At 34.4% G+C, this 24,389-nt stretch overlaps 1 protein-coding gene across 1 annotated transcript in view; it reads left to right on the top strand.

Annotated features, from left to right (window-relative positions):
- The first annotated feature begins 203 nt into the window (after positions 1–203).
- erbb3a (erb-b2 receptor tyrosine kinase 3a) overlaps positions 204–24,389 on the top strand; it is a 29,181-nt gene continuing 4,995 nt past the window's right edge. The window contains exons 1-25 of the mRNA XM_016518547.1: positions 204–226; positions 513–775; positions 8,558–8,709; positions 8,871–9,057; positions 9,915–10,040; positions 10,707–10,769; positions 11,112–11,230; positions 11,338–11,479; positions 11,659–11,772; positions 13,245–13,362; positions 13,596–13,669; positions 13,764–13,854; positions 14,616–14,633; positions 15,830–16,047; positions 16,540–16,672; positions 17,652–17,745; positions 17,831–17,988; positions 19,352–19,405; positions 19,484–19,625; positions 19,706–19,825; positions 19,998–20,096; positions 21,417–21,602; positions 21,694–21,849; positions 22,651–22,726; positions 22,815–22,961. Of these exons, the coding sequence (XP_016374033.1) occupies positions 673–775; positions 8,558–8,709; positions 8,871–9,057; positions 9,915–10,040; positions 10,707–10,769; positions 11,112–11,230; positions 11,338–11,479; positions 11,659–11,772; positions 13,245–13,362; positions 13,596–13,669; positions 13,764–13,854; positions 14,616–14,633; positions 15,830–16,047; positions 16,540–16,672; positions 17,652–17,745; positions 17,831–17,988; positions 19,352–19,405; positions 19,484–19,625; positions 19,706–19,825; positions 19,998–20,096; positions 21,417–21,602; positions 21,694–21,849; positions 22,651–22,726; positions 22,815–22,961 (2,890 nt within the window). The 5' untranslated portion in view covers positions 204–226; positions 513–672. The remainder of the gene's footprint in view (positions 227–512; positions 776–8,557; positions 8,710–8,870; positions 9,058–9,914; positions 10,041–10,706; positions 10,770–11,111; positions 11,231–11,337; positions 11,480–11,658; positions 11,773–13,244; positions 13,363–13,595; positions 13,670–13,763; positions 13,855–14,615; positions 14,634–15,829; positions 16,048–16,539; positions 16,673–17,651; positions 17,746–17,830; positions 17,989–19,351; positions 19,406–19,483; positions 19,626–19,705; positions 19,826–19,997; positions 20,097–21,416; positions 21,603–21,693; positions 21,850–22,650; positions 22,727–22,814; positions 22,962–24,389) is intronic.

Raw genomic sequence — 24,389 nt, 5'->3', positions numbered from 1 at the left:
AGTGAGAGAGTGAGTGAGTGAGAGTGTCGGTGTTTTTAGTGTAGGCTGTGAAGACTGTATGGTTACTGAGGGAAATTCATAATGGCCAAGAGTTCGCTATCAAGGCTTTATGACTTGTTTACATGTTTGAAATAAATTAGTGCACGGGCTTTGGAATTACACGGTCGACGTCACCTTGATCAGACCCAATCAGCGTTCAGCATCGTTCACCTGTACGCGTAAACAGGTAACAAACCTCGAGACAACATTCCTGCGTGCTCTCGAGCGTTTTCATATTTACAAATCTTGTAACCTCGTCTGTATTCTGGTCGCTTTTTTTTTGTCTTCAAACTTTTGATTGTATTACAATTTTAGTTTGAATCAAAGTGTTTGCTTTGAACTGACGTATAGCTACTGAAGGATTTTATAGTCTAGCCTATAAACTTTTCCGTAACAGACGGAAATGGACTACTTGGTATTTTTTTCGTTTGCACTACACTGAATATGATATTTGAACATTTTGGATTAAAAAGGGAAGAAAAGAGAGAGAGAAAAAACTTAAGTCAGGAATTTCTGTCAAACTTGGACAAACCGAAGTGAAGGGAGCATCATCTCTTCCACGCTTCTTTCGCCATGAATATTTAACTGTCTGCTCAGACTGACGGACTGACTTCAGATTGGGAATATTCTCTGATGAGGATGATGAAGATGAATGCTGCTGTGCTGCAGATGCTCGCGCTGTGTCTCGCGCTCCGTTCACCTGCGCGCGCTCAGACGGAGGAAGCTAAACATGAAGGTAAATCTGTTTTTACTGTGATGCACAATGCGCCTGTCTGCGACATAAGAGAACAGCATAAACATTTGCATTTGAATCTTTAGCATGCTAATGCATTATGCTTGTGCTACTTTTATTAAACTGACACTTAGCCTATAAAGTGCATAAATTTCATGCAAGTGTAATAGTAATAATAAAGTGTAATTTGCATATAAATATTGTGAATATAATGTAATTTTAATTTTAAAGTAGTATTTACAAACAGCTCCACAAATTTGTAACAAAATGTGTTTTGTTTAAACCCATATGTTTACACAATATACATCCCAAAATATCCCAAAATAGTGATGTTGTTGTCAGTAATGCATTCAGAAAACCTGTTTCTGCACCATTGTGCCCAAGCGAGATATCTTTGTTTATCTTAGACTGTGAGTGTAAAAGGCGAGATTTGTTCCTGTACTAAATCAGTGCTCAGTTCAAATAACAAGTGACTCAACCAGAAGATTTTGTTAAACCTGTTCCCTGACTCAACGGCTGTCTTCTGAAAAGAAAGAATCACAGAGGAGTTTGAACTTGTGATGCCAACTGCGTTTTACTGCTTCTTGTCTACTGAATCTCATTCCCTAGAATTTTGTCTAGTTGTTTAGTTGTCTAGTTTTTTGGTTTTGTGTACACAGAGGATCAACTGTGGCCTTATTCAAAGAGCATCCCAGTTTTCAAAATAGTAGTCCATCAATGTGTGAATGCTTTTATTGTTAATTCCAACCAAATATTACATATTTGGTTACATCAATGGTTACAGTATTTTGTAAAATGTTTACGTTCACATAATTTGCATTTGCTAATGAGCAATTATCAGATGCAGGAAGTATCCATGAAGAAAATACTAGACAACACAAGGAAAACGATCTGTTTTGGCTCACACACACATAAACAGAGACAGAGTGAGATGTGATTTGATGCACTGGTTGATCTTTGGCCTCTGCAGTAGTGTTAACTAAGAAGGGTGGAGCTCAATGGCATGAACAACAACAGGTGTGTAGTCCAGGTGATCTCACTGGCAACAGGTGAAACTACTGGACAGAGTCACATAATCCCACGTCATCTCTCAGACCAATCTTATTTGACTGCGACCCCCTCAATACACCTATAGAATCTCTTACAAATCATGCATTTCTTTATTTCTGTCATGACAACTATTAGCATGGTAATATACATGACAATGTTAATGTGTTTGGTCTTGGTGGAATAGATCTGCTATGCTGCTGCTGCTGCTGCGGCAGAGCAAGTACTGAGACTTGCTACTGCCAATACATCCACAGACATGCTGCTGTGAGCATGCAAGAAATACTGCTGCTGCACATATAACATACATTAAATAACCCCCATATAAACATACATAAAACTACTCCGTAGCACATCTATGCAGGTGGAGCTGGGGAAGGTGGAGGGTTTCTGAAGTGCGCTGCAACTGCTACAGCAAGCACTAGCCGAGTATTTGAATGTTGAGCAGAAAGCTTATTGGCTGTGCAAGCAATTAAAACGGCTGTGGTAATGATGTGATTCTATCATGAGTTAGAACCTATCGGCCTGCGCCATCTAGAGTTTCATGATAGAACTTTGTATTTATGTTGTAAATAACTAAAACAGTGTGGGTGTGGGGTGGGGGGGAGCATCTAAATGAACCTTAAATATTCAGTAAATATCCAATAATGCATAATTTATTTCATATTTTCATTTTTTATATTTAATGCTTGTGTCATGGGAAAACAAATGTTTTAAAATCTGAAGTAGTCCTTTCTGATCAGTACTCTTTTCTGCAAATGCCAATTAAAGGGATAGTTTGCCCAAAAATAAAATTTTTAAAAGTGTAAGAATTTCACCTTTTTCCATGCAATCACAATAAATGTTGACTGAGGTTTTCAAGCTTCAAAAAGGTTGCAAAAGTACCATAAAAGTATTCTAAATGCAGTCCATACAATCCATGCACTATATTCCAAGGCTAGTAAAGCATACAGACTGAAATCTAATTTGTTATTTAGTGAAATCTTGATGGAGTATGTCCATCCCAGCTCGTCTTGGTGCGTTCTTGAGAGGTTGAGAAAAAAAAAACAATGTTCAATTCATGAATGGAATTATTCTTTTGAATCAGATCTTTTCAATTAATTGGTTGGAATTAAATCATAATTCGTATAGATTGCACTTTATGAATTACACTGAAAGGATTCTTGTTCATTGTGATTCAGTGTTTTGGTCTCAGTGTTTAACAACTCAATGAAGTGGATGATTATCATTGATTAACAACCGTTTGTGTTTCATGAAAGAATTGTTTAGAACGACATGAGGGCTAGTAAAGACTGAAATACACTATACAACCTTTAAAATCTGAATAGACATCATGGCGATTTATAAATTGTTACAGAGAAAAATTGGGCATCATACAGTAAACAACTGAGGATCACACACTACCAGTCTTTCAAGTTGTTCCGAACACAACAAACTCATGCATAAACATGTGCCTCATTGCTGGGAGACACATGACAGATGAAATATGTGTTCTAAAATAGTCTCAAAATATCAAACGTTAATATCCACCAAATGCATGGAATGATAGTGTGATTCTAAAAAATCCAAGTATGTGCAGATTTCAACTCATCCAAAAATCTGTGCAGTTGTCGTGTATTATATTCAAGCTGTAAATAATGACAGAGATTTCATTTTTGGGTGAACTATCCCTTTAAATGCATTTAACTGTTACCTCTGCTGGAATCAGTATGTAAAGAATTCCATTGTCATTATTGATAACACTCATAATTTCACTGTGAGGCATTTTTATGTTTGCCAATGTCATATTGAACAGTGCAATATCTTTGTCTGGCTAGAGGAGTTATGTTGGAATGATTCTGGCGTACAGGATGTACTACAGAATAGTTTTTCAAAGTAACAGACTGACATTGTCATGTTATTTCACAATGAGCTGCTGTGATACATACAAAAAGCAGAAACAGAACATTATAGTGAAAAGTTTGACTGAATATCAGTATAATGTTCTATATGGCTCTACAAAGCATTTTTGAAAGAATGTATTCAGGAACACCTGTGCCAACCGTGTTTAGAAATACATATGGTACATGCCTTATTTTACTAATATGTAACATGTGAATGCATAGTTTTCAGATGACCATTGCACTTGAGTCATACAAAAAGATAATGTGAAATGTCCTGTGAAGATTACGGCAGTTGTCGACCTTTTGGCATTGTTGTGAAGTGTTCTGAGTGGAGTTTTGAAGACGTCAGTATGAGTAGTACAGTGTGTGTTAAAGGCTCCCACACACATACTCAAGGCCGCTCCTCCAGGAGTGTTGAATAGATTCACAAGCACAGTGTGCGTAGCCTCTCTGTTTCTGCTGTCGCCTCCACATTCATTGTACATTCATTTATGGAAATACTCAGTTTTGAGCACTGCCAAATTCTTGGTTTACGTCAAAGGATCGTTTTTGCACACTTGAGTGCGCAGACTGAGGGCCGTTCACATCACGTTCATGCATTTAGCACAGCAGATTATTAAACTATGAACAAACTTTTTTAAAATTAAAACTTCTTATAAGGGGTTAGTTCACCCAAAAATGATAATTCTGTCATCTTTTACTCACCCTTATGTCATTCAAAATATGTGACTGACTTTCTTCTGTTGAGCATAAAAGAAGATATTTTGAAGAATGTGGGTAACTAAATGGTATGGAAAAAAATACTATGTAAGTCAGTGGGGACCAGAAATTGTTTGGCTACCCACTTTCTTCAGAATATATTTGTGTGTGTGTGTGTGTGCGTGTGTGTGTGTGCGTATTTTTCAGCAGAAGAAATCAATTCATACAGGTTTGGAACAACTTGAGGGTGAGAATTTTCATTTTTGGGTGAACTATCTCCATAATGTTCTTTTTCCTTTTAACGCGGCATCTTAAAAGCACAGAATTCATGTGGTCAAAGACATGCATCTAGTGCATATTTATAAAAACAATTAAAAACAGACAAGGCAAAAACGTGGTCTGTCACTATGATAAGGATCCTTGTGGAAAAAGTATACTTTAGTATTCTTTTAAAAGAGTACTTGTGAAAACTTAAGTGCAAACTGAATATAATATTTTCGGACATATAATATTTACAGTTTACACATAATTTACATAATTCTGTTGTCTTTGAAACATGGTTACTGACAAGTGTACTGACAAGCATTTATGGTAAACTAAAATACTGTATACTTTAATGTAATTTCTGTTGAAACCTTTATGTCGTGTTCTTAAATATATTTGTAATTATTACACATTTGTAATAATAAAGTTGTAATTTAGTAAATGTAACAGTAAATGCATTGGTAATATTCTGCCAGGACATTATCTGTTTCTCTTTTAATTTAAAAAAAAAATTTTTTTTTACAGTATTGTGTGTACTTTATACTTAAGTGGCCTTTCATTTTATTAATATTATATTTTCCAAGTACAGTTTTTTTTTTAAAACAAATGCTTTTAATATTTGAAGTACACTACGAGTGCACATTCAATACAGTTAAGTGCACTTTTTCACAAGGGGAGTTATGAAATGATTCTTGATTTGTAGTTGTTTGTTTTAGGGCTCCTGTTCTTAGGAACATTACAGGTGGAATGCAGTGTTGCAGCTTCCATTTAAGTGCTTCTGTGAACTTAAACCTACAGGACAACTCCAGTGCTTAGAGGTTGCTATTTCATAACGCAGGAGACCTAATGGAGCTCGTATGTTCAAGTAGTAACTTTTTAGGTATCTCAGATCAAATGTCTCTCCTAGGGATCTTCTCCTTAAAGGTGCAATAGGTGATTGTCTTCAGAAACATTTTTTGTTATGCTGGTTGAAAGTTTCTTCACATCCCGATAGCAATCATTAAGTTAAGTGGTCTAAATGTATTTGTCTGTATTTATATATTCTGTGGAAGGCATAGGATCAAGAAATGTTCGTCCAATCAAAGCTCAGTCCAAGCGTTTTAATATGCTTTCCTACCTGCCTGTCAACGTATGTATTAGCATACCTCTGCGCACCAGGTTCGCGCAGACAGGAGTTTTTCTCACCGGTGAATGACACATGCCCAGCCCAGCGGTTAATCCAGTCCTCGCGCCAGCTCGTGTAGTAATGTTGTCTCTGGTATTCTGGTCTGTGAGCGTAAATGCGTTCAGGGGGTGTGGCTTTGGATGGCGATTGCAAGGAGGGTGGGACGTTCGCTTTCAGTGCTATCAGGCTAAAGTTAGCATTTTCCAAGATCTCCTACTGCACCTTTAAGAGAAATAGCCTAAATTTAACAAATGAGGCATGTGCTGACATACAGCATGTGTACAGAATTAAATGACATAAAATGAATGTGAATATAGCTCAGATGTTATGTTTCATATAGAAATCTCAGACATTGCAGAATTTGTGTTTTGGTAGATCTGAGCTCAGTGTGATTACTGGGGTCTTTTTCCTCAAGAGAATAATCTAAGCAGGCAAAAGTTCAATACTTTTACCTTTAAAAACACAAACTTCTGGTTTAACTGATGGTTTGATGCCTTTTCTGACATTACTGGCTTTACCTGTCCTATTGTGGGCCATAACACCCTAAAGTTGAACCCCAGATCTTATCAGTTCAAGTTCTCAGATCTCAGTACACGTATATATATAGTATGGGAACTGTGTATGTGTTAAAGGCAAGACTGTATTTGTTTAGCATTTATTTTGTACCAAGGGGAAAGAGAATTTAAGAAAATATACCAATTCCAGTATCTCACTGTTCTGTGATTCAGGGTTATTATCGTTAACTATAACTAAAACTAAAACTAGAACCATTAAAAAAACATTACTTGAAACAAAATAAATAGTAACTAAAATAACACAAAATATATATAAAAAACGTAATCTTATTTAATTATATTTAATTTCTCATTCTCACTTAGTTTAACTTTAAGTATTAAAGTAAGTAAAACTAAATAAACTTCCATTTTTACAAAAAATGACAAAAATTTATAAACTAACTAAAATTAAAGTGAAAATATAAAATAAATCTAATTCAAAATATTAACAAAACCTGTAAACCTGTAGTATATCAAAAATACTAAAATAAGACTGTCATGATCTATGTTTGCATTGTGTCTGTGTTTACCAAAGGAGAAGTTTGATAAGAACTAAAAGGTTCCTAAATACAGCCTGGACCTACAAGAATTCTTTCTGAAAAACATACCAACACAATGTCTGATTGACACACCACACCTGTGTGGCTGGACCGAACACCTGTTTGTCTTTTACAAGAGACCTTTAGGCCCATTTGTTGGACTCTGTAATGCTGATAACAGTTTACAGTATGTGTGTTATCAGTGTCTGTGTTATTCAGTTCTGAAGAGATGCATTGCTCTATTTATGAGAATAGAAACGCTTCAACATACCTGCCATTATGGATATGTGATTCTCTAATCTTATATGCTCTATTTAACCTGCGTTCTGATCCTAATGGGTCATAAATTGACCATATTCTCAGAAGAACTCTGTTTCTTTGAGTTTTAATCTGTAAAGGTTCCTGGGGGCATTTCTGAGTACCTCTAAGTATTAATGGGAATATTTTTTCCTAGACACCCACCCTCAGTAATGGCTTGTTTTGACCGTGGCAGATTTGAACCAAAGGCAAAATTTGAAATGCAAAATAGCTTCACCTCAAACTCCCTTAGACCTCTTTTACGTTTCAGTTTGCCTTCCTGATGTCACTACATGAACAACAATGCAAGAAAAACAACAACAGCTGTATCTGTGATATTGTCATCTGATGCTCAGTTTGAGATTTCTTTTGCATTAAAAATAGGGCATAATGTGCAGTCAGTTAGCAATTATTGTAAATAATGACCCCTGTCAAGTTATTTTTGTGATAATACGCAATTGCTGGTCATTATTCTAGTCATTACAAAGCTTCTTACTACATAAATATATAAATGGGCATGAAATATTAAATATTCACTGAAATTGTGATATAATCAGGTGATGCATGTTTTAAATTTTTTTTGCATTAAATAAGGCATAATGTGCATTCATTCGGTCATTACTGTAAATAATGACCCCTGTTGAATTATTTTTTTGTTAATATACAATCGCTGGTCATTATCCCACTAATTACAAAGATTTTACCACATAAATATATAAATGGGCATGAAATTTTAAATATTAGCAGAGAACACAGAGTAATATTATAGATATTATGTATTGAAGCAGTCATTATGCAAAAAATATTTGAACATATGTATTTAATGTATTATATACACTACTGTTCAAAAGTTTGGGGACAGTTTTTTTTTTTTTTTTGAAAGAATTTAATAGTTGCATTCAGCATGGTTGCATTAAATTGATGAAAAGTGATTGTATATTGTTAGACATTTATATTGTTAAAAAAGATTTATATTTCAAATAATGTATCGTGGTTTCCAGAAAAATATTAAGCAATATTTCTTGAGCAGCAAATCAGCATGTTAGAATTATTTCTGAAAGATCATGTGACACTGAAGACTGGAGTAATGATGCTGAAAATTCAGCTTTACCATCACAAGAATAAATTACATTTTAAAATATATAAAATATATTAAAATAGAAAACAGTTGTCTAAAATTGAAATAATATTTCACAATATTAACATTCTGGATTAAATGCAGCTTTGGTGAGAATAAGAGCATCTTTCAAAAACTTAAAAAAATTCCATACTTTTAAATGGTCGTGCATTTGTTTTTTGTTACAATAAATTCACTCTTTCTCTCGCTTACTTTACAGTGTGTACAGGCACACAGAACTCGCTGAGTGTGACAGGAAGCTCTGAGGTCCAGTACAAACTCATGAAAGAGATGTACACGGGCTGCAAGATTGTCATAGGAAACCTGGAGATCACGCAGATGGAGCACAACCGCAATTTCTCATTCCTACAGGTGGGGGAAATAGACAACATTTGTAGGATGTAACAAGAGATCAGGCCACTTTTGAATAAAGCACAAGTGTGCATGAGCTCACAGCAGTCCAGCCTCATGTCTGAGTCTGTATGTCTATTATGTTTCATTTTATGAACGTGTAACACAACCGCTCTTCACAGTCTATCCGTGAGGTTACGGGCTACATCCTCATCGCCATAAACCAGTTCAGACGTTTACCGCTGGAACAGCTGCGAGTCATCCGAGGGACGTCTCTATATGAAGATCGCTTCGCTCTCGCCATCCTCGTCAACTATCAGAAAGATGGAGTGTACGGACTAAAGGAGCTGGGCCTCACACACTTAACAGGTGCGCTCACACTTACGTGACAGGTGACACATTTGCACCCACAGAAACACATTCTGTCAAAACGCCCACGCAGTTTCCATGGCAACAAGACTCTCTGGAGGGTGTGGTGTGGAAGAGTGAGTCAACGGACAGAAAAAGATTTGTTTATGTATGTGGTTTATTAAAAGAATTCACACACAAATGAGAATTATCACATCATAAACCCAAACCTGGACCGACACATACTTGTGACTGCCTTATAGCTCGTAGAAAAATCCTCTATTATATTGTTCCTCGCGATAAATTCCAGGAGATTGACGTTAGATGGCTACAGTTAGGTTAGAGCATGTCCCGACCTGCTTCAGCAAACATGACACATTTAATGTGAAATACAATCCAAGTAGTTTTATCTTTCCATTGTGTGTCTGTGAGTGTGTGAATCAATGAACATGTTTGTCATTTTTTCCATTGCCCTTCCTTTAACCTCTTGCTAATTCTATTGTGACTCAATGTGTGGAATCAATATGAATGTTAAATCTGATCACAGTATATACTGTACTTTATTAGTAATGTTTGATTATTCATAGGTGTTTTTCAAAATTTCTTAGCATGAATATTGGCATTTGTGCTATGAAATCACGCCCTAACAATCACCTAACAAAACCTTAGCTACCATGTGGCATTGACTTTTACATGGTGAAACCTGAAATCCTAGAAAAGATTTTTCTTTGTAAAATCTCTTTGCGTTTATTTATTATTATTATTTTTTTCTGAGAGTTTAGAGGACAGGTTTCAAGTTTTAACTTCTACAAAGTACCATTCTGTCTTTGATCTTATCTTGATATTTCCATATTTCTCATATTTGTTGTGATCTGCAGAGATCCTGGAGGGCGGAGTGCAGATCATCCAGAATAAATTCTTGAGCTATGCGCCGCAGATTAACTGGCTAGACATTGTGAAAGACAGTGGGGCAGAAATCATCATTGAAGACAACGGACCAGAATGTAAGGAGACATAAAACTTGCTTATAATATGCGTTTTGTTTTATAAAAATAAAAATATATATAAATATATATATATAAAATATAAAAATAAAAATAGCTGTTTTCTATTTTAATATATTTTAAAATGTAATTTATTTCTGTGATGCAAAGCTGAATTTTCAGCATCATTACTCCAGTCTTCAGTGTCACATGATCCTTCAGAAATCATTCTAATATGCTGATTTGACGCTCAAGAAATATTTCTTATTATCAATTTTGAAAAAAAGTGTTTGCTGCTTAAGTTCAAAAGAACAGCATTTATTTAAAATATAAATATTTTGTAACATTATAAATGTTTTTACAGTCAATTTTGATCAATTTAATGCAGCCTTGCTAAATAAAAGTATTAAGCTCTTTAAAAAAAATCTTACTGACCACAAACTTTGGAATGGTAGTGTATATATTTATAATGAATAACTATTTATATAAATATTTATAATACATTTTAATAAATAATTGTTATCAGAGGATCATATGTTGTCTTTTCATAGCTCAGGAGGCCTAATGGAGTTCTGTTTAGCTGAAGATTTTTTAAAGATATTTGTTTTGAATGTGTAGCCAAATAGATTTTTACTTTGGGTGATGATCTTATGGAAATGTATAAATTATAGTGCATTTTCTGTTTAGTTCCCTGTCATGAGTCTTGTGGGGGTCGGTGTTGGGGTCCTGGAAATGACTCCTGTCAAATCTGTAAGTCTTTGGAAACTCAGAGCACACACACACACACACAATTTAGTATGTTTTTAAAGCCTTTTGAATTACGGGGACACAGGAAGTTTCCTCATAAACCACCTGCATATTGTTATACCTGTGTCTAGACCCATGTCATTATACAAATTTGTGTCCTTAAAAACCACCCAAACTAGTGCACACACACACACAGACACACAGACACACACACACACACACACACACACATACACACACATACACACACACACACACACACAAACACACACTGCTGACTATTAGTTATTCAATTTTCTGTATCTCACACACACACTGCTGACTATGTTTCTCTCTCGTTCTCAGTGACTAAGACAGTGTGCGCACCACAGTGCAACAGCCGTTGTTTTGGCCGCAGCCCGAGCGAGTGCTGTCACATAGAGTGTGCCGGGGGCTGCACCGGGCCGCTCGACACCAACTGCTTTGTATGTTCAACAAACTTACACCAGTTCTTGAACATGTGTTGCACTAACATACCAGATTCATGAATCAAACCTTGCTTGCTTTGACTTGGGTGTCTGTGTGTTTACAGGCCTGCAGAAATTTTAACAACTCGGGGTCATGTGTGCCGCAGTGTCCTCAGGCTCTCATCTATAATAAAGTGACGTTCAAACTGGAACCGAATCCTAATGCAAAATACCAGTATGGCACAATATGTGTATCACATTGTCCTAGTAAGTGTTTCCTTGGGTTACACAGAGTGCATTTACCTGTAGCATAGCATTAAAGGTTTAAACTGAATGTCCCACTCTCCCGACGGGACCTAAATATGGTTTTTAAAGAATTTATTGTTTAATTCAGTAGTTTGACATCCTGCCTTTATACTTACTTGCTCTGTTCTCTTGTACTTCAGCTAACTTTGTTGTAGATGGAAGTTCGTGTGTTAGCAGCTGTCCAGCAGACAAAATGGAGGTGGATAAAAAAGGAGTGAAAAGATGTGAGCCGTGTGGGGGTCTCTGTCCGAAAGGTAACATGCACACTTTGTTTACCCAATTATCTAAATGGGGGCATACCATATACTTTTGTTGTTTTTACACTACTGATCAAATGTTTGCCATAAGTATGATTTTTTTATGTTTTTGAAAGAAGTCTCTGCTCACCAAGGCTGCATTTACTTGATCAAAAATACAGTAAAATAGAAATATTATTACAATTTAAAATAGCTGTTTTCAATTTTAATATATTTTAATATGAAATGTATTCCTGTGGTGCAAAGCTAAATTTTCAGCATCATTACTTCAGTCTTCAGTATGTATCACAGTAAATTTTTCAGGTTCCACAAAAAAAAATTAAGCAGAAAAAACTTTTTTTCAACATTGCTAATAATAAGAACCATTATTAATAATTGAGCACCAGTAATAATGCATAGTAATTATGATTTCTAAAGGATCATGTGACACTGAAGACTGGAGTAATGATGCTGAAAATTAAGCTTTGCATCACAGGAATAATTTACATTTTAAAGAAATATGAAAATAGAAAATGGTTCTTTTAAATTGCAATAATTTTTCACAATATTACAGTTTTTACTGTAGTTTTGATCAAATAAATGCCACCTTGGTGAGCATAAGAGACTTTATTTAAAAACACTAACACATTTTAATTATTCCAAAGTTTTCCAAAGCTAAATTTTCAGCATCATTACTTCAGTCTTCAGTATGTATGACAGTAAATTTTTCAGTTTCCACAAAAAAATATTAAGCAGAAAAAACTTTTTTTCAACATTGCTAATAATAAGAACCATTATTAATAATTGAGCACCAGTAATAATGCATAGTAATTGAGCAGCAAATCAGCATATTAGAATAATTTCTGAAGGATCATGTGACACTGAAGACTGGAGTAATGATGCTGAAAATTCAGCTTTGCATCACAGGAATAATTTACATTTTAAAGAAATATGAAAATAGAAAATGGTTCATTTAAATTGCAATAATTTTTCACAATATTACAGTTTTTACTGTAGTTTTGATCAAATAAATGCCACCTTGGTGAGCATAAGAGACTTTATTTAAAAACACTAACACATTTGAATTATTCCAAAGTTTTCACCTATAGTGTATGTAAAGCTAATAGGAAAAAAAATACTTTCAAAAACTCTAACTATGAACAATTTACTGATTTTCCTGAATGTAATACTATTGTCAATATTTACTGTTGTCTTTTTCTTAGTCCTTTTGAATATCCACTATATGTTTCATTTTTAACCATTTCCACACAATGTGCTAAAAATTACAATTAAGTTGTCTTTGACCTTTTGTATGCCACTCCTGTATGTCGCAAAAGATGAGTTGCATTCTTATTTCTTATCATTATTAAGATATTTATTATCATTATATATTCACTAGTCATTGAGAAACAAGCACAATCTCCTTCATGACCATCTTTGTGTGTTCTCAATCATAACTGTGTTCTCTCTGGTTTTTTCTCTTTGCGCAGCATGTGTTGGCACTGGTACACTTTCCAGACAGACCGTAGACTCGCAGAACATCGACAGCTTCATAAACTGCACTAAGATTCAGGGCAGCCTGCATTTCCTTGTAACAGGAATTAAAGGGTGAGATTTGAGATCACCAGGATTTGAGACGCTGGTGATTGAAATGTTCATGACAAAAATACAACAGAGTTCTCCTTTCTTACCCACTCTTGGACAAATTAAACTAGTAAGAGTGTGAAAGGTGTTCAAGAAAGTTTATTTTGTAAAAGTCCACTTGGCCAAAAGTGACCCAAATATAGTTGCAATATGCATCACATACTGTTCAGAAATAGTGACCTTTCTTTCCTCCACAGAGACAGTTACAATAATATAAGTGCTCTTGATCCAAAGAAACTGAAGATCTTCAACACTGTCAGAGAGATCACAGGTGTGTGTGTGTGTGTGTGTGTGTGTGTGTATCTTTGCCATTTCTTCTGCCCTCTCTGTACACCATTCAACTCACTCTTCTGTCCACTTGACAGATATTCTGAGTATTCAGTCTTGGCCTGAAGAGCTGGAAAATCTTTCTGTTTTCTCAAATCTAGCAACAATACAGGGAAGAACTCTGTACAGGTGAGCATACCGCCCATCCTCTGTTTGTTAGTCATTTAGCAGTCTCCTCATTTCTTAATGCTTAAATGCATCAGTGTAAACAAAGCATTCATGTTATTAGCAGTGCTTGCACTGTTTGTGCTACAGACATGAATGATACTGGCTTAAATCATTCAACTTGTAGTGGAGAGGTGTGCTATCACTTTTCTAAGTGATTGGATTTGCCTAGCCGACAATTAAACAAAAAATCCCTTACTTACATTTAAGTTGGGACCATATTGTAGGGATCAGAATATATTGGCTGGCTTTTTTGACTTTGACCAGTACGCAACAGCCTAGCAACAAGTTAAACAATTTAGTTCTATTTATATATTATCATAGTACTTAATAATATATTACATTTAATTTTTTTTACTACTAAATTTTGTTTTTGTTTTTTTTAGTACTCATTTTATTTCAGTTTTCCTCAAAGCAACATTTTTAATTCTCATGTAAGTTTTGTAAGTTTAAGGTTTTCATCCAATAATTATTTTGTATTTTATTTCAGCTTTGTTTAAGTTAATGAAAACAATTCTTAATAGTTTTAGTTTTAGACCTAGCACCACAGCTGTGGTTTTGCATGGACAATCACCACTCAGTTACAAAGTTTCTTTGGAAAAGTAAAAAAGTATTTAAAAAAAAAAAGAAGTCATTATTATAATACCAGTATCATTTTTGCCTGACATTTCTAGAAGTTGTGTGACATTTATTATTTGTTTTCATACTGCTTTCTTCTCCCCCAGAGGAATAAGCACTAAGAGGTAGGACTGTGTTTAGCTTTTAGCTTGTACTCTTTTTTCCCTCCCTTTGCTTGATTGTTCTATATATTCATAAATAAATCATTACAATCTCATATTTTGCAGTAGTTATAAGTGCTTTACAATCAGCTCGGTGGTGTGGTATTTTTAAGCTTCAGATTGGTGGATGGGAATCTTGCATGGAAACATTTCTGTCGATAATGAAAAGTTCATTCACAATGATGATTATGCCTGACAACCATGAATGAGGCTCTTGAGATGTTATTTGAATTAAATGGGTAGAGTCTTCATGAAAATACTGGGGAGCGATGCTATTTTTTGAAGGTTGATCTTGTTGCAACTAACCCAACTGCAGCAGTTTTGGATTGAGATTTCAAGAGTCTTAAAGTCAACATGAAATGGTGTTCACAACCCATTTTAGTTATTTATCTGACATACACTATAGTTTGGAGTTAATATGATTTTTATTAATTTTTTTAGTACTTTTACTCAGCAAGGATGCATTAAATTGACCAAAAGCGACAGTAAAGACATTTATAATGTTACAAAAGATTTCTATTTCAAATAAATGCTGTTCTTTTGAACTTTCCATTCATCAAAGCATACTGGAAAAAAGCTGCAACTATTTTCAACATTAATAATAAGTAGAAATGTTCTGATTTCTGGATCATGTGACACTGAAGACTGGAGTAATGATGCTGAAAATTTAGCTTTGCCGAATAAATTTCATTTGTAAATATATTAAAATAGAATATTAAAAGATCAAATATGTCAAAATAGAAAACAGTTATTTAAAAATGTAATAATATTTCACAGTATTACAGTTTTTATTGTATTTAAAAAAACAAATAAATGCAGCTTTGGCGGCATTGGAGACTTCAAAAAAAACAAAACCTTTGAATGGTAAATCTGAATGAAAATATGAATGCTAAAAAGAATTAAGAATAAACTGAACTCACTAACTGATACATTTCTGAATGAAACATATTCAGTGGGACTTGATTTTATCAATTAGGAAACTATACATTTTTGCATTTATCTTAACATACATTAATGAATTGTGCACAATAAAACCAGCAACTTGAATAAAAATAAATAAATAAATAAATGGGTCAGATCATTTCATGTTGACTTTAAGAACAATGCAATTTCATTTGTAATTTTTTTTCCAAATGACCTTTTCACATGTTATCTCTCAGAGGTTACTCGCTTTTGGTGATGAAGATTCCTACATTGAAGTCCCTGGGTCTTCGCTCACTGAAACGGATCGGTGACGGAGGCATCTACATCACGGGAAACAAACAGCTCTGTTATCATCACACTGTTAATTGGACACGTCTGTTCGGGAGCGGCCCTCGGGCCCAGCGCCGCCAGAAACCCCTCGACATCAAGGACAACCACCCACAAGAGCAATGCAGTGAGCACATATGCTGTACTACCAAAATGTTTCAAATGGACTAGCTATGGGTTGTCATTAGGGAAGTGGTTTTAAAGGGGTAGTTCACCCCAAAATGAAAATTCTGTGATTTTTTACTCACTCTCATGTAATTCCAAACGTTCTTTCTTCTCTGAAACACAAAAGAAGATATTTTGAAGAATGTTGGTAACCAAACGGTTTCAGTTCCCATTGACAAAAAAATACAATGGAAGTCAGTAGAACTGTAACTGCTTGATGAGCTTCAAAATATATTCTTTTGCAAATTTTCATTTTTGGGTGGACTATCCCTTTAATTCTGATAGTGCCATCAATTTAAAGACACAACTTCTCTTGAAGAGGGTTCTAGCTTAGAAGTCCTCTGGAATATGTTGCATATTAAATGTAAAAGAACATTCTAAAAATATTAAAGATAAAAAAATATCATTATTCATTATTGCTAGTTAACAATTCATTATTGCTGTGTGTTTGTAGTTGAAGAAGGGCATGTGTGTGATCCCCTGTGTTCATCTGAGGGCTGCTGGGGTCCGGGACCCGATCAGTGTGTGTCTTGCAAGAACTACAGCAGAGGAGGAACATGTGTACCACAATGCAACTTCCTGTCAGGGTCAGTATAGGACAATGGCTGTGTCTCATTCTGCTCTCCAGTTCCAAATTATTATTATTATTATTTATTTTTTTTTTTTACATGCATCTTCATTGTAGCAGTTAAAAAGTGTATGATATGTGCTTGTAACTAGGACGTAAGTTTAATGTGTAAATTTGGTGCAATTAATTATGGAAAAAATAACACATTCAAATGATATTATTATTATTATTAAATATATATATATATATATATGTGTGTGTGTGTGTGTGTGTGTGTGTGTGTGTACAGCTAACTGATGTGCGTCATGAATGTATCCGCGGTTTTTAACGAATCGAGTGAGCCAATGATTCAGTGACTTATTCATAAAGTCAGTCACTTGCTTCATTTCTGAATGAATCAGCTGTTTAAACGAATCGGTTGAATGAATGACTTAATGATTCATTCACTAAAACAGTGACTTGCCTCCACATACTGGCGGTATAGTGTCATAGCGTATCATTAAAAAAAGTCATTTCATATTTCAATATTTATTATTATATAATATTTATTTAAAAAAACATGAATATGCATTTATTATCATTATTTATTAAAGGTTTCCTATTTTTTGTAATGTCTGTAAGAAGCTTTTCTCATCTAGCACAATAATGACTTCAATTTTGGGTAGTAATTAACTGGCACATAATGTAATTAATTAGATTAAAAAAAAATACTATTTGTAACCTGTACAGTATGTTGGCTAAGAGACATTTCCAGTGTAGTTACTATATTGAGCAGTCTGGAATGAAAATTTCAGTGCACTGTAATGAATTTACAACTGAAATAGCGCTAAGAACTGCGCTCCCTAGGCAGTGAACAAGGGAGTGGACTGAGACACACCCAGTGTGTGTTCTTTTAATATATGTGCTGTAGAAAAGGAAACAATATAGCGTATGATTTAGTACTGTGAGAACTACAAGAGATTTTCAGACCCCTGAATCATCTCTTTTGATCTGTACAGTGAAAAACGTGAGTTTGCCGGAACTAAAAAAGAGTGTATGCCGTGTCACCAAGAGTGTGCTGTGCAGGACGGCAAACACACATGCAAAGGACCGGTAATCTATTGTTCTCTGAAAGAATATCACTCACTGTTTGCATGGATTGTTTGATTTATTAAATCATCTCTTATTCTTCCTGCAGGGTGCTAATGAGTGTGCAGCCTGTGCACATTTGCAGGACGGGCCGTACTGTGTGTCCTCATGTCCAGAGGGGGTTCAGGGGGAAAATGGGCTCATCATTTATAAGTTCCCCAATAGCCAGCACAAATGCCAACCATGCCATGCCAACTGCACCCTGGGGTGAGAAAGCTCAGAATGTCAAAAATTGCAATATATTATATCAAATAAAGTTTTAATATGTATATAATGCACATATTTTATGCACATTTTAGTTTTACTTATGGTTAGCAATTATTCAAAAGTTTTTACAATAAAATTCAGATTGCCTGTGGGGAATAAAATAAAATAAAAAAAGAGAGAGAGAGATTTACAGTAAATGAGGAACTCTGAACTCTGAGATATAAATTTTTAATTGGTTGTGTACATTAATTTTAATGTACACAACCATTCAGAAGTTTGGGGTTAAAAAGATTTTTTAGAATCCCCCCCAGCATCATTACTTCAGTCTTTAGTGTCACATGATCCTTCAGAAATCATTCTAATATGCTGATATGTTGCTCAAGAAATATTATTATCAATGTTAAAAACAGTTGTGCTTATTAACAGTTTTGTAGATACTTTCTCAGGATCAATAGAAAGTTTTAAAAAACTGAATTTATTTGAAATAGAAATCTTCTGATTATTAAAATGATAAATGTCTTCATGCATCTTTGCTGTAAAGTTTTAATTTCTTTAAAAGAAGTATTAAAAGTATTAATTTAAGACCCGAGAAAAGATTTTTAGGAAAAAAATCGTTTTTTTTCATGTCTTTACATTGTTTAGAGCATAAAAAATTTTTAAAAAAATGATATTTCATTCATAAGTTATGCTATGTCCTTTCGCTACCTATATGCTTCCATACGGTAGAGGACATCGGGACTCAATTTAAAAAAAAAAAAAAAAAAAACTGAATGGCTTTATATTCTGAAATGTAAAAATCTATAAGAAAGAAACTGCATGTTTGAACATATTATTATTATAAAAACAAATTAATATAAATCATCTACTTGTAATTGCACCCGTATGAAGTCCGGTGTCCTCATATGAGGACATGTATGAAATCAACGTCCTGTTTCGTAACAGAAAGTCATATTTTGATTTGAAACCCCATAACATTTTCCTGAGATGTTGATTTATGACAGACAGTTTAAAAATTAGACAGATTTAAATGATAATTACAAAATATTATCATATTTTCATAAGAGTGTCACTAAATTAATATCAGACATATTTGAAGACCAAGGAGAGGGAGTGGTCATAGTGAAACATCTCTGAAAAGCCCTGAATGTGCTCTGTACAGGACATCCAGACTTAAAACTGTGGCATGTATAGTCTCAGAGAAATACACCAAAATATAATGTCCTCATATGAGGTCACAGGGTCTCAAGAGGTTAAAATTTTTTTGAACAGTAATGTATATCAGTTGTAATGATAATGCCTAATATTATCAAAAAAATTTTTTGCAAATTAATAAAAGATGCATGTTGTATGTTGTCTGTCTCAGATGTTTGGGTCCAGGTCAGAATGATTGTGTGGATTCGTCCAGGTCAGATGCTGGGTAAGTGTCTCCCCCTGCTGGTGTGATGAATCACCTGCAGCTGCTTGTCAGTGTGTAATTGTGCAGTTTGTGTTTCAGGTTGCCGGTGACAGCTATAGTGCTGAGTGTTATATTCGGGGTACTGGTCGCATTCTCAGTGTTTGTGCTGAGCGTTCTTTATCGCAGAAGTGTCGCCATCCGCAGAAAACGTGCCATGAGGAGATATCTGCATAGTGGGGAGGTGTGTGCAGTTATATATTCAAAAATACATTCAGAAAATTTAATTGCTGAAGTTTTTTAAGGTTTAAAGATGTGTTTTAGAGTTTCGAACCACTGGATCCTGGAGAAAAAGGCGCAAAAGTTCATGCACGCATTCTGAGAGGGTCTGAACTACGAAAGATCAAACCTCTCGGCTCTGGAGTGTTCGGCACTGTGCACAAGGTACTTACAAACTCTGATGTCATTACATGAGCTCATAGCGAAACCTGACAATCGCTCATATCACTTACTGAAGCACTTCCTCCAGGTGTTCTCCTAATGCACTGTTTTCTTTCTCTTTTTTTTGACTTACTTATTCTGTTTCTTCATTCATATTTCATTTGTTTCTTCACAGGGGATTTGGATACCAGAGGGAGACACTGTAAAGATTCCAGTGGCTATCAAGACTATTCAAGACCGTACAGGACGACAGACCTTTCAGGAAATTACAGATGTAAGACACGCACATGCACACACATGCACATATTGCCTACATACACTAATAATACACTATATATACTAATTATTTGTTTTTATTTTTTATATTTTTTTATAAATTAAAAAAAAAAAAATACACATATTTTTATGCACTTTATATTTTTACTTATGGTAAGTGATTATTCAAAAGCTTTTCTAAAAAAATTCTGTTTGCGTGGTGGGCGATAAATGAAAAAAATCACAGATTTACAGTAAATGAGGAACTAATAATGTTACAAAAGATTTCTATTTTAAATAAATGATGTTTATTGGAACTTTCTGTTCAATTAAGAATATCAAATTATATGACGTTTCCACAAAAATATTAAGCCGCACAACTGTTTTCAACATTGATAATAATCAGAAATGTTTCTTGAGTAACTCAGTATATTAGAATGATTTCTGAAGGATCATGTGAAACTGAAGACTGGAGTAATGATGCTGAAAATTCAGCTTTGCATCACAGGAATAAATAACTTTTAAAAATATATTTTAATAGAAATCTGTAAATTTACTTTGTAATAATATTTCACAATATTACTGTTTTTACTGTAGTTTTAATCAAATAAATGCAGCCTTGGTGAGCTAAAGAGACATCTTTCAAAAACTAAAAATTTGTCCAGACCCCATTCTTTTAAAATTAGTGTATGGGTTGCTCTGTGATAATAAATGAACACAATTACTGTTAATTTCATTTCATTTTTGAAATCCATTTTTGACCCTGGACCACAAAACCAGTCATAAGGGTCAATTTTTGACCGAAATTGAGATTTATACATCATCTGAAAGCTGAATAAATAAGCTTAAATATAAGCTTTATAAATAAAATTTAATAAAATAAATAAAGCTTTCCATTGATGTATGGTTTGTTAGGATAGGACAATATTTGGCCGAGATACAACTATTTGAAAATCTGGAATCTGAGGGTGCAAAAAAATCTAAATATTGAGAAAATCGCCTTTAAAGTTGTCCAAATGAAGTCCTTAGCAATGCATATTACTAATCAAAAATTAAGTTTACAAAATATCTTCATGGAACATGATCTTTACTTGATGTCCTAATGATTTTTGGCATAAAAGAAAAATCAATAATTTTGACCCATACAATGTATTTTTGGCTATTGCTACAAATATACCCCAGCGACTTAAGACTGGTTTTGTGCTCCAGGGTCACATTTGTATTGCACTGTCAGAATGTTAACCATTCATTAATACATGTACATGACAACCAGATAAAAACATTCAAAATCAGCCCACATACAAAATGACATCCTGAATGACTTCTTTCTCTCTTGCAGCATATGTTGGCTATGGGGAGTCTGGACCACCCGTATATAGTCCGGCTCTTAGGCATCTGTGCAGGGCCCAGTCTGCAGCTGGTCACTCAGCTCAGCCCACAGGGGTCTTTGCTGGAGCACATCCAGCAGCACAGAGAGAGCCTCAACCCTCAGAGACTGCTCAACTGGTGTGTGCAGATTGCCAAGGTGAGAGGGACATAAAGTGTGTTTTGAAGTATTTGGCTCATTTCAAGCCCACTTAAACAACTGAAGTCTTTCCTTGCTTGCTCCCTCCTAGGGTATGTACTATCTAGAGGAGCAGCGAATGGTCCACAGGAACCTGGCTGCCCGCAACATTCTGCTCAAGAGCGACTTTATTGTTCAAATAGCCGATTATGGCATCGCTGACCTCCTCTACCCTGATGACAAGAAATACTTCTTCAATGAAATTAAGGTAAAGCCGATCAAGTTACACTATCAGTCAAAAGTTTGAAATAATAGAGATTTTTCAATGTTTTTGAAAGACGTCTCTTGTGCTCACCAAGGTTGCATTTGCTTGATCAAAAATACAGTAAAAACTGTAATATTCAATGTCACATGATCCTTCAGAAATCATTCTAATATGCTGATTTGCTGTTTGAAACTTTTTTATTATCATCAATGTTGAAAACAGTTGTGCTGCTTCATATTTTTGTGGAAACTATGATACAGTGCTAAGTGTAAGGTAAGTAAGAATATACTTTTATTCAACAAGAACGCATTGAATTGATTAAAAGTGACAGTAAAAATATTTATAACATTACAAAGCATTTCTGTTTTAAATAAATGCTGTTCTTTTGAACTTTCTGTTCATTAAAGAATCCAGAAAAAAAAAATTAAGTGAAAAAAATCGTTTTCAATATTGAGAAATGTTTTTGAGCAAATCAGCATATTAGAATGATTTCTGAAAGATCTTGTGACACTGGAGACTGGAGTAATAATCACAGGAATATATTTAAATTTTAAAGTTTATTAAAATAGAAATAGTTATTTTAAATTGTAATAATATTTAACAATATTACTGTTTTTACAGTGCTTTAATCAAATAAATGCAGCCTTTGGTGAGCATAAGTGACTTCTTCCAAAATATTAAAAAACCTTAATTATATTCCAAAATGTTGACTGTTAATGTATATGTACTATATTCAAAGCAGTTCCTCAACCAGTATCACTACACTGTGCCTCTGACCTTTTTCCTAATGTTTGCAATTTCTAGACGCCAATTAAGTGGATGGCCCTGGAAAGCATCTTGTTCCGTAGATACACACACCAGAGTGATGTATGGAGCTACGGTGAGTCCATGTGTCGCACGATAAATTGTTACTATAAAACATTGCACTCTGGAGCTGATGATTCAATAAGAGGTGACTCTATCTGTAGGTGTGACAGTCTGGGAAATGATGTCATATGGGGCGGAGCCTTACTCTGCTATGCGACCACAAGAAGTACCTGATCTGTTAGAGAAAGGGGAACGCCTCTCTCAACCTCAGATCTGCACCATCGATGTCTACATGGTCATGGTCAAATGTGAGTCCAGTCTTCTTATAGCCCATAATGCAAAGTGGCAGTGATATTGTGCCCATCTTATTTATCATCTAGATACTCTACATATATATTCTTACAGTTGTTAGCATGAAAAATTTGTAAATGAAAATTAGGGATGCACAATATATAAGTACCATATCAGATATTTATCTGCAGTGTTGTTTTAGTATTTATTTTTATTTTCAGTTTTCGTTTTATTTTTAGTTTAAGTTTTATAAATTTCATTTTGTGCTTTTTTATTTTTGTTTGTTTATATATATATATATATATATTAGGGCTGTCAAACGATTCAAATCGCAAATCGCATCCAAAATAGACATTTTTGTTTACATTATACATGTATGTGTATTGTGTATATTTATTATGTATATATAAATACACACACATACAGTATATATTTTGAAAATATTTACATGTTTATACATTTATATATTCATATTCTTATATTTTATATTATATATAAATATATTTAATATATAAACATAACATATTTTTCTTAAATATATGCATGCATGTTACCACATGCATGTTACCACATAATAAATATACACAGTATATACACAAATATTATGTAAACAAAAACTTTTATTTTGGATGCATTAATCATTTGACAGCACTAATATATATATATATATATATATGCTTCAATTTATTTTTTAAATTTCAGTTTTAATAATTTTAGTACTTCAACTTACTTTATTTCAATTAGTTGCAAGGCAGCATTTCTAAATGTTTAAAGGGGTCATATGATGCCGCTAAAAAGAACATTATTTTGTGTATTTGGTGTAATGAAATGTGTTTATGCGGTTTAAGGTTAAAAAAACACATTATTTTCCACATACCGTACATTATTGTTTCTCCTCTATGCCCCGCCTTTTTGAAACACGTCGATTTTTACAAAGCTCATCGGTCTGAAAAAGCAAGGTGTGCTCTGATTGGCCAGCGATCTAGTGCGTTGTGATTGGCCGAATACCTCAAGCATGAGACGGAAATGTTACGCCCCTCACATACCGTGTCCGGCCGGAGCGACGAGACATAAACATTAAAACCCATCACAAACGAGGCATTTGTTGCATCCAGTAGGGACATAATTACTGATTATAATGACTTATACTGTCTTTTTACGCGTTGCGTTGCATCGCGCCGCGTAAACATAAAACTCTGTCTGCATTTGTGATCGGAGAAATGACAAACAACAAGTGCTAACGTTAATCCACACTGCCCAAAACTCGCGTTTGAATCATCAGTGGCAAATGATAAAAGAAAACGTACTTACGTGAGTCAGAACTGCCGGCATTTTAGCCTCAAGCGTGAGACGGAAATGTTAAACCCCTCACCATACTGTGATGATGCCCTGTCAGGCCAGAGCGATGATTCAAAAACATGAAAACCCATTATAAACGAGGCATT

Source organism: Sinocyclocheilus rhinocerous, unplaced genomic scaffold (assembly GCF_001515625.1).
Source record: "Sinocyclocheilus rhinocerous isolate Xijiao unplaced genomic scaffold, SAMN03320098_v1.1 scaffold1982, whole genome shotgun sequence".
Taxonomy (NCBI): domain Eukaryota; kingdom Metazoa; phylum Chordata; class Actinopteri; order Cypriniformes; family Cyprinidae; genus Sinocyclocheilus; species Sinocyclocheilus rhinocerous.
Note: the sequence above shows the minus strand (reverse complement) of the source record. Positions and strands in the feature narration are given on the sequence as shown.